The 11,709-nt window shown below is 32.1% G+C and overlaps 1 protein-coding gene across 1 annotated transcript; it reads right to left on the bottom strand.

The window, feature by feature from the left end:
* Nucleotides 1-9,818: 9,818 nt before the first annotated feature.
* LOC136972341 (piggyBac transposable element-derived protein 4-like) lies at nucleotides 9,819-11,465 on the bottom strand. Its single transcript, XM_067266898.1, has one exon. The coding sequence runs from the start codon at nucleotides 11,463-11,465 to the stop codon at nucleotides 9,819-9,821; it is 1,647 nt and encodes a 548-aa protein (XP_067122999.1).
* Between the last annotated feature and the right edge of the window lie 244 nt (nucleotides 11,466-11,709).

An 11,709-nucleotide genomic window follows, 5' to 3' on the forward strand; every position in this document is an offset into this window, starting at 1 on the left:
ACTATACACCATCTAGAAAAATTTTACATAAACTCAAATTGTAAAATAACAATTAGCTCAATTATTTTATAAACTTAATGTTTATAAAACATTTTTTTTTAAAAAAGAACTGGCTTAATATGCTCATGGAAAAACATAATTAGTGTTTCAATCATGTCTGCAATGAATTTATTATCTCTTGGAATGATACAAACTTTGAAGTCACTTTTTGTGTAAATAAACAGATGAGCAACTTGTCTATTTGTCACTGCTAATTGTCCTTGGATTTGATGAAAATAATCATGATTCCGTTTTAAAGTAATTTTGTCATCAGTACATTCCAAATATGGTATCTTTAGCACATTCACAGGAAGTTTAAAATTGGAGTAAGGACATTTAACTTCTAATATTTTATCATCATCCACTAGCCCATCTGGACTTGCAGCTAAGAATGGGTATTTTGAATGAAGAAACATGCCACATTCTTTCACAGGAGTATTTACAAAAGAATATGTTTCAATTGCTTCTTTTTCATACCTTAAGCCGTGAGAAATTGCCTTACTTTTTATTGGCCTACTTGACAGTAATGAGCCACACAATTTTACTCTGTCTGTTGATTTTAATTTACAAACTTTTCCAAAGTTTGAAGATGTCAAATGCAACAAATGTTCCTTCTTCCAAACTGCACTTTTTCATTGTAATCTGGTCTCTTTTTCCAAATGTTTTATGTACTCCCTACTTGCTTCAGTTACATGTAAAGCACTTAAAAAACATTTCAGACATTGTGCTTTTGCAATAATCATGATCTGATTCTAAAGCCCTCATGTTTGCTGGTTGCCTTAATTGCAATATCGGTATTGCACAACCACTTTGCATGTTCATTGCCAAATTAATAACAAAGTTTGTATAATCAGGGATTGTACTGCCAGATGGTCTGGGGTCAAATTTTATGTCTTCCAATAATTTTCTTTTCATTCCTCTCTTCTTAAATAAATGAAATGGAAGCTCACTAGCCTTAACTGGGGAACCTTTATGTTGGCGGGTAGGCTGATGGAATGTTTGCAGAACCTGTGTGCATGTTTTGTGACACTTATATGTGCCTGTTCTTCCATATTCTTCTATTGCCAATAGTGTTACACATACATGTTTGCAATACGCTTTAGGCCCTTTACCTGCTGTACATTCACATATTACATTTTCTATAACCCCATCATCTGTAATTACTAAATCTGTGTAAATCTGTTCCCCTTGATTAATTCAGATTTTACATTACCTTTAAAATATAAAAAAATGTTTCTCTTTTGTTCCTCTTATTATTAATAAGAATTCATTAAAATACATCTGCACAGCAGACAGTGGCATTCTTTGATCTGACATCTCCATGTAGGCATCAATTGTCTCTATAGTCAAAACTGGTATTTGTAAACTTGGAGAGAGATCCTTATATTCAGATGAATCAGGAAGTTTGAGTTCAGGAGAGCTATCACAGGATATAGAAAAATTATGAGTTTCCTGATTCCTCTCATATGCCAGTAACCTGAAAATTATTGTAAACAAGTTTAATAACTAGTTAAGATATGATCACCAATATTTTATTTAGTTTTTTCTGTCTCATTGACAGGAAAGGCAAAAATTATTATTATATATTATATTCTTACCTTAATATATTACATATAATATAAAAATAAACAGTATAAGGTAACTGAACAGTATTGACAAGCACCTAAATATGGCATATATATAGTGTATGCCAGATTTAGTAAAAGAAAATGGGCAAAAATTCACTTGTACAAAAAGTTTATTGGTGAAGAAATTAGTCTTATTGCATTAAATTATTGAAACAAGATGACTTGTGACCAATAAAAAAGACATTTTGATTATATTTATTTTAAATACTCCAAATATTGTTTTCTCTTGGTAAAAGATTAAGATATATATCTCTTATATTGTCTTAGAACTTCATAGAAAGTAGTTTTGTTTGTATTGATTGTTGTTCTAAATTACAGTGATAACCTATTGGTACAGTTAACATTTCAGATACTGATATAAATTGGTTATAATATATCAGGCTCAGTACATGACCATATTCCAAAGGAAAAAAAATTTATTTTAATTAAAGTTTTGACCTTATGTATTGGTTAGACAAATGTGAAAGGAATCAATGAGAACTTTACTGATCTTTAAATGTTTTTATAGACGAAAAATGTGCATTTTGTGAAATCTTATTCTTAAAACTTTCATCTACTGGTAAGTTACCTTATCATGTAATAGTTATAATGACTTGAAATTATAAATGTAATAATTAACGATAAAAATATAGATGTAGATTATTTTAACTTACCTTTCTATTAAATCGGCTTTTCTACCAGCTAACTTGGCATTGTACTTTTTTAATTCTTCCTTTAATTGTACCGTTGTTAACCTTCCTAAAAAATATTTTCGTTCTTCCTTTATTATAAAGTAAGCTATCCTTCGAACGGAACAGCTTGTTTACAACCGTATCGATATGCGCGACACCTATGTCACGTGATCACTTTTTTCCCCTATTTATATTTTCGTCTGTCCAAAACGTTCTATATACAAAATAATGTTATAAAATATATCTATTATTTTAATTGATATAAGCAGTAAAATTGCTGTTTTTGATTAAGTTACATTCCAGTAAACATTACGAATATTCAATTTGTGAATAATAATTTTAAAATATGAGAGAAATTAGTTTATATTTATTGTGATTATTACTTTTCTTGTAATGTATTTGAATTAAAGTAAATGTTTAAGTAATCCTTTGAGGATGTACAAAAGTCAAAATTCGGTGACTAATTGCACAAAATGAAACACACCCACAATGATTAAGATTTAATATTCAAATGCAGATTTAAATATCTTTTAGTGTGTTCATCTTCCGTTGTATACTGTTAGGACCACATGACTAGTCAATGTCATTGTGAGAGACTTGTTCTATTAACTGCAATTCGGCAAAATATTTCCTTTTTCTCTTTCTGTCTACATTTATGTTGTATTTATGTTTGCAAAAGGAATAAATTTCCAAGGGTCCGGAGGAAGTAGGGACCGTATATAATGCTCTTTTCGTTTATTCCTTTAATATAACATAATAATTTAATTTGCTATACTGCCCCAATATGTATTTTGCCTCATGTCACAATTACCCTCAGGACAGTCGAGTATATCACAAAAAGGCATCTAATAGTCTACATTTTCGGTGAGAAAACACATAATAGTTACGTTTAGAACTCGCGTGTGTGGCAAACACCCTTTTTATATAACAATTCAATAACTACATAACGTTTACAGTAGACCTCCCCTATAACACGGTAGATAAGTTCCATGTTATATGAATCCGTGTTGTACGAGTCACTTAAATACATGAGCCAATCACAGCCCGGCACACGGGCTGTGATTGGCTCATTGTATTTAAGTGACTCGTACAACACGGATTCATATAACATGGAACACGGGCTGTGATTGGCTCATGTATTTAAGTGACTCGTACAACACGGATTCATATAACATGGAACTTATCTACCGTGTTATAGGGGGTCTACTGTATATATACAGTAGAGAGTCGTAAATCGGCACCCTGGTAATCGGAATCGCCGCGTAATCGGCACGATTTTCAGTCAGACTGTGTCGTGCTGAATCGAACGTTTTTGATACTAAATTTACTTCTAAAGTATAATTTTCATGTTTTTATATTCTTCAATATATTTATTTTGTTTGTACAAAATAAGAGAAATAATTTTTTAACGATACGATAGCCTCGATTATTATTATAAAAATTTTCGTTAGGCTTAAAATCGACGAAAATTCAACACGAAGCGACACGCAACGGAGAAAAGTTTGAACATCGGACAGGTTAATATATTTTTTTCGTACATAGACCGTAATCGGAACAAATCCCTAATCTGAACAACCCCAGTCCCCAATTGATTCCGATTTTCGGTTCTCTACTGTATATACAAGAAATCCTCGTTAATTCGTACTCGGATAGTTCAAAATCTTGTTAGTTCGTAACTGTACTTTTGTCCCGGCCGGGGATATAGAAATTTACATATTAAGAAATCGGTTAGCTCGAAATTCGAAGTGAAAGTTCTGTCCGAACTGTGAGATGCGTACGTTAACTCGTTCGTTTAGATCGAAGTGCCTCCAACTGTAAGAGAACAATAGAACAACTTTAATCTGGTCAATATGGCTTTGCTTTTCCAGTAACACATTTTCGGGCATCACCTTACCCGCGAACTAACCAGGATTTCCTGTATATACAAGGTGTCTCAAAAAAATGTACTCACTGTTTATCAAGTCCAATAGAAGAATCAGAAGATATCAGTTCAAAAAGAAATTGGAAAGCAATATCTCAATTACATTTTCTTTAACTTTATTGACATAAATACAAGTCTAATAACACCTTAAATCAAAGCTTACCAGTGGCGTGCCGTCATTGGAAGCGATGGAAGCGCCGATTCCACCTTCCAATGACCTTCCCTTGAATTTTATAAAATATAAATTTTCATATTTTAACGTACTTTGAATTAATTAAAATTAATATTTTATTATAACTGCATTATGTATCTTTTACAAATTTCTATACTACATGTGAAAAAAAACGATAAGATTGCTATTGTATATTCGAATAATTCGGTGGCGGAAGGAATGTCGAAACCGGGTCAGTCTCCAATCAGCCAGATTATATAGGCATTAGCACATGCGGTTTACAGTGCACCAACCTCACCCGGTTTAGCTGGTAGAAGCGACACACTCGTAAAGAGTACAGCTTTATATCCCGGAGCGGTTGTGGGCTGTTAGCCACCTGCCTGTCAACTTCCAAGCAGCCAGATTATAGGCATTGGCGCATGCGCTTTACAGAGCACCAACGTCACCCGGTTTAGCTGGTGGATGCTTCACACATAAAGCTTCTAATTTTATATCCCGGACCGGTTGTGGGCTGTTTAGCCGCCTGCCTGCTAGATATTCGGCCGCCCTCGCCCGATTACGTGAATCACGAGTAGACTAGATCAACGGCTGGCAACCCCGGCCCGCGGGCCAGCTACGGCTCGCGAAAAGTTTCTATCCGGCCCGCGAGATCTTTAATAGATTATTAAATTGGAAAAATAACTAATTAATAGTTAATTTTCCAATTCTTTGTAATTTTCGAAAACGATAAGAGAAATAAATGTAGTAATTAACTTTTTATTTATTTATTTCATATTTGCAGACTAAAAAATTACGAGTCACAAAAAGGCGTCAATTAACTACTACGGCCCGCGGAAAAACGTAAAATTTATTCTGGCCCGTGTTATAAAAAAGGTTGCCCACCCTAGACTATATTTATAACTTAACCCAACCGATAGGAGTTTACTGGCATGTTTTTATGATAGTTCTGTATAGTTGACAGGAGTCTAAAAAAATCCATTAAAATATTTTATATATTTATTCTGTATTTAGTCTGCTCTCCCATCTTATATTACTTACGGGTTTCAATGTTAAACCGGTGATATTACGATTATAGTATGTCCCATCTGTAAGGGAATGCAGAAAAAACGTGTACAATTCTTGTATAATGTTAAAAAATTAACTGTTACTTTGGCAGCATCATTTACAACCAAATTTAATGAATGAGACGTACAATAGTACAAAAAAAGCTCTAGAATTTATTTTCCTTAAATGTACGATCTAAGTATCGGTTGTCATAAAAATTTGTCTTTCCAATGTTTTCCCAAGATTACAGATATTCAAGTACAAAGTAACTGGTTTTGACTTATTTCTACTAAGAAGTAGTTAAATAATTAAGAGATTAGGGAATGGGGACATAAATAAAACCCTACTGAAAGAGCCAGAATTTTACTTAAACAAAAGCTTAACCGAAGCAGTCACTTGCTCAGTACAGTGGGAAACTGATTTCCGTGTACACCTGGTACTAAAACGAATTGCAGTAGTTAGAAAACAAATGACTATTAAGTTTAACATATTTACATCTATGGTGAGAAACGTTTAAAATTTACAACGGCCCTGTCGCGTCCTTTGAGATATACTAGTGATGCGACAAAAGAGGCATTTGACATTGACCGGTATCGGCACCCTCGGGATTTGTCATGCATGCATTCACTGTACACCTACCAAAATCGTCTCTGTTTCCATTCGTGAGCCACTCGCAGGGAGCAATTTTAACTCAGTGGATTGTTTAAATATTTAAAAATAAACAATATTTTATGTTATTTTTATATACGTTTCTTCGCAAAAGTATATTCATACAATTGAATATTTTGTACCAGGTATGTATAATTGTATATCCATCACAAATTTTATTTTACTAAGTAAGTTTTAATAATTTTATTTTTAATTTTAGCCCTTATATCATGGCTAGCGATTTAAACTGTAATTGTGATATTGAAAATTTACTTAAAAAAGTTTTGGCTCAAGACCATATAATGAAAAAGAAACCATTATTAAAAGAGAAAGACCAACGCCTAAATTAAATATAAGTACTTCGACAAAAAAATTTGTTCGACATTTTCACGATAAAATTTATCAAGACGTAAAATGGCTTTGTGGATGCATAAAAATGCAAAAATTGTTTTGTTGGCCTTGCCTATTATTTTCAAATGAAATTAGTGTGTGGAATAAGAATGGCTTTGACGATTTAAATAATTTGAGTAAAGCTAGAAAAAGACACGAAAATCGTAAATGTCACATCGATTCTTTCGTAAAATTGAAGCAATTTGGAAATCAAAATAGAATAGAATTTAACATTAGTAAACAATATAAAATTAATATTGAAAATTATAACAAGATAGTTACGGCTAATAGATATATTGTATCTAAATTAATAGATATTACATGCTTTTTAGCAAAGCAAGAATTGGCATTTAGAGGGCATAGGGAATGTATTGAATCTAATAACAGAGGTAATTATATTGAACTCGTTTCTTTATTAAGTACGTCAGATAATCAATTAAAAATGCATTTAGAGAAGTCTACAGTTTTTACTGGCTTATCGAACAAAATTCAAAATGAGCTCGTTAATTCGTTAGGAAACGTTTTATTGCAAGAAATTAAAAAAGAAATTGAAAACGCAAAATTTGTTGCTATAATTGTAGATGAAACAACGGACATTAGCCACAGAGCCCAGATGTCGACTGTATTTCGTTACGTGAAAGAAAACGGTAACGTCGAAGAAAGATTTGTGGGCTTTACTGATGTGAGTGAGAACAGAGACGCAAATTCGTTATTCACTCACATTAAGAGTTACTTAGACGAATTTCAATGCACTAAAAAATTAGTGGCACAAACATACGACGGTGCTGCCGTAATGGCCGGACAACATAATGGTGTCCGAGCTAAAATTAAAGAAATATCCAAACATGCTATTTTCGTACACTGTTATGCTCACAGATTGAACCTAGTTTTCTCTCAATCTGTTGGATATATAAAAGAATGTAAAATATTTTTTCAAACTATGACAGGATTTTCTTCATTTTTTTCTAAATCTTCTAAAAGATCTCACGCCTTAGACCTAGAAGTCAATAAGCGTTTTCCTTCAGCCACACCTATTAGATGGAATTACAATAGCAGGATTGTAAACTGCGTTATGGAGTATAAAGAAGAATTAAAACTTTTGTTGTTGAATATGGTTGAAAGTCCAGAACAATGGGATTCTGATACTACAATTGCCGCAAGAGGATTATACCATTATTTAATAGATTTTGATTTTCACTTTTTATTACTAGTTTTTCATCAAATATTTGCACATTCAGATATCCTTTTTGATATATTACAAAAAAAAATTTTAATATAGCATATTGTATTACTAGAATAAATCACTTTATTGATTTTTTACGACAGAAAAGAAATGATTTTGATTTGATTTGGGACGCTTTGAAAAAAGATGAAACTTTTTTAGAAATTCAACCAAAAAGAGGAATGAGACATACTGATATTGAGTCTAAAAAGGATTTATATAGACGTCTGTTTTATGAAATAATGGATACATTGATACAAAATTGTATTGACAGATTTGCCGACATAAAATCTCTAGAATTTTTATCACTTTTAGATTTTAATAATTTTAAATATTATGAAAAACAATTTCCCGAAGAGAGTTTTAATGCTTTACGTAAATTTTATGGAGAATTTTTTAATTTATGTAAATTACGTAGTGAATTGCAATATTTATATTCGTGTCCGGACTATATTGGCAAGTCACTCTTAGACATAAAAAATATTATAATTAATGATGACCTAAACAAAGACGTACTAATAGAATTATATGGTTTAATATCATTAATTTTTACAATACCATCTACCAGTGCGTCTGTTGAGCGTAGTTTTTCAACAATGAAGCGAATTCATACATTCGCCAGGAACACTCAGTCGGAGGAAAGATTGTCGTCACTAGCGTTGCTTTCTATAGAAAAAGAACTTTTAAATACGTTGATGGAATCAACGACGAGTGACTTTTATGATAAAGTAATTAACGACTTTGCGGGAAAACATCGCCGAATAGAGTTAATTTATAGAAAATAAAAAAAGAAACAAGTTTTTCTATAATTGTATTATGTATGTATTATTTGTATTTTAGAATTAAAGTACATAAATTGTTTATTTTTGTCATTCGCACGTACGAATGGACCCTAGACCATCACTGACGCGCAATTAACTGATTGCCCCTGAAAGTCGGCTTCTTACAGAAACACAGCTTCCCTATCATCAAATGTCACGGCACGCCACTGAAGCTTACTATAATGGTCAAAGAGTGAGCATATTTTTGGAACACTCTGTATATATATATATATGTAGTTTATTAACTAAGTTATGTTAGTTTTGCAATCTCCGAAAGAAGTTGATTTTTCTAAATAGTTCCTGAATTGAAGAAACCCATGATTACTTTGAAAAACATTAAATTTCTTCATATAACACGTTTTGATATTTTGAGCCCGTTGAAAATCTTATATTAAGAATTTTATCATCAATACACACAAAAAATTAGGCCTATACATATTAATTAATTAAATATATTTAAAATGTTTCAATTTTCCTGAATACTTAATAGTACAGTGAAATCTGGTTAACTAGAAAACGGAATAGCTCGAAGTAGCGTTTACTCGAAGTCATTTTCGTTATTTCGAATTTTTATCAATTTGTAAAAATTGGTTCCTAAATGGCACCTTCTCCTATGGATAGCCAACTTTACAGGGGCCTCAGAGCCTGAAACGGTGGCTTCTCTGCATAATATTTCTGTCATGCTGGAAAGCTGCCATTCGTCGTTTATCTTTAAAAATAATTTAAAAACGAAAACATGACAAAACATAAAATGAAAATAAATTTATTGACAAAGACATATTTTAAATCATTACAAATAATAAAAAGAATAAAAAATAATTACAAATAATAAAAAGAATAAATAATAATTACAAATAATAAAAAGAGTAAAAAATAATTATGAAATACAATATCATACTATCATACGTGAATGTACTCTGTATATTTACTGAATGTAGCAAACAATAATAAAATACATTATTATGAATTGGCTATGAATATACCAAACATAGAAAAAAATAATAAAATACAATATTCTTTATATATTTGCTGTGATTATTTACCAAATATAAAAAATAACAATGCGATATAAAGTGATACATTTGCACAACTAAATAATATAAAAAAGTGAATAAAAGTCATAAAATTACGAATAAAAGTATATATCTTATTATTATTTACAATATCTACTAAATTATTTACAATGATAATAATGAAAGCTTTCAAAAAATACTGATATTAGACGTAAGAAAATTTATGATATAAAAAAAAGTAAACTTTGTTTAAAATTTCTCCATGGTGTGGTATATCTCAAAACAGGGTGCTGGGCACAATGGCACATCACAAATTTTACAATAATATCTGGTTTCTTTTCTTATTTTTTTCCCTGCACCGTCATGCTTTGTTTTACATACGGCACAGCGTCTAGCGGGAGATTTTTTTTTGTCGGTCGCCGGAAGAAGGTTCGGGAAATGTCTTTCCGTCAGTCTAAGCGGACCTGGAGTTCTCGGACCTGAAGTTCTCCGACGACCATGTCTGATAACCCTCGTTTCGGTGTGATATTCTTGTATAATCTTTTCAACAATATTTATTCTAAATTCTAAATGATCCATACTGCCACCATTTTTTTTATACAATACAAACGAATTAAAAATACTAATATCTATTAAATGAAAAAAAACTTTTTTGTAAAATTTCTTCCCTCTTTTTCTTGCCACTGGATAATCTCGAAGATGCTGATCTAAAAGGTCAACACCTCCCATTGTGTCGTTATAGTCGACAACAACCTGTGGCTTTATAACTATTTTACCGGCATGTGTTGTTTTGCTGACCATGGCTGGATTGTGGACCGTAGAGAGTAAAGTGACGGCTCTTTTATCTTGCCACTTCATAATCATCACTTTACCTCTCTGCATCGCCACTGTTTCTCCCTTTTTCAATTTTTTATTTCGAATCTCAGCCGGGACCTGTTGTCTGTTCGTCCGCACAGTTCCATAGAAATCTGTTTGGCACGTAACTAGATAATCAGCTAAATGTGGGGAAGAATAAAAATTATCTGTTGTTAGACAATAGCCCTTGCCTAACAACGAGTCCGCTAATGATAAAACTATTTTAGAAGTAACTGGCATATCCTTATATTTATTGTTAAAAACTGTATTTTTTCCTGTATATATAATAAAGTTATATAAATATCCAGATGAGGACTCACATAACATGTAGAATTTCACACCGAAACGAGACCGTTTGAGAGGCATGTATTGTCTCCACGAAAGACGTCCTTTGAATAACAATAAACTCTCATCAACCACTATATCCCTTTCAGGGACGTAGAGACGCGAAAATTTTGAACATAAATTTTGAACTATTGGCCAAATTTTATTAAGTTTAGGGTTTGGATGAGTTCGCGGATTATAATTTTGATTATCTGTAAAATGCAAATTTTGTTTTATTGCCAAAAAACGATTTCTAGACATTAATCTTCGAAAACTTGGAGTGGAAAGTGTTTCGTTCGTGGTCCAATACATCCTCTCATCCGGTTTATGAATAATACCTTGTAATATTACTACACAAAAAAACATATACATTTCCTGTATTGATACAGTGTCCCACTGGCTCCTGGATGTCTGTGGCTTCGTAAGGGCGTATCTATTCGTTTCTGTTGTTATATGATCCACCAGTTCGTCATCGAAAAATAATTTGAAATAATCTAACGGTTCTATTACTTCTGTTGTAGAAAACCGACATCCAGGAGTCCCAGTGAATGGAAACCGTGGAGGAGGCGTCGGATATCTTTGAGCATCCGCTTCGCACCAATTTCTAGCGGTGCTAGAGGTATCAGATCCAGAGCTACTGGAGTCGTCGATGCTTGGTACGTAGCTCTCTGATCCACTTTCAGAGAGTACCATGCATTCAACTTCACTATCAGACATTCTGCCAATGAGAAAAATTATCTAAAAACCCGTCTTACTCGTCTATGTTACGCGCTAAAAATTAGATATTATTCTCCGGAATAAATAGAATTATCATAAACTTACTTGATAAAATTAGCTGAATAACTATCAATAATATCAATAACTTGAACAAAGATTTAATGGAATCTACAAATAAGAAAAATTATCTAAAAACCCGTCTTACTCGTCTATGTTACGCGCTAAAAATTAGATATTATTCTCC

This window comes from Centruroides vittatus, unplaced genomic scaffold (assembly GCF_030686945.1).
Source record: "Centruroides vittatus isolate TY-2023 unplaced genomic scaffold, ASM3068694v2 contig_290, whole genome shotgun sequence".
Taxonomy (NCBI): Eukaryota; Metazoa; Arthropoda; class Arachnida; order Scorpiones; family Buthidae; genus Centruroides; species Centruroides vittatus.

Coding starts and splice junctions, on each gene's coding strand:
- LOC136972341 (XM_067266898.1), bottom strand. CDS start 11,465: ATGTCTGATAGTGAAGTTGAATGCATGGTACTCTCTGAAAGTGGATCA.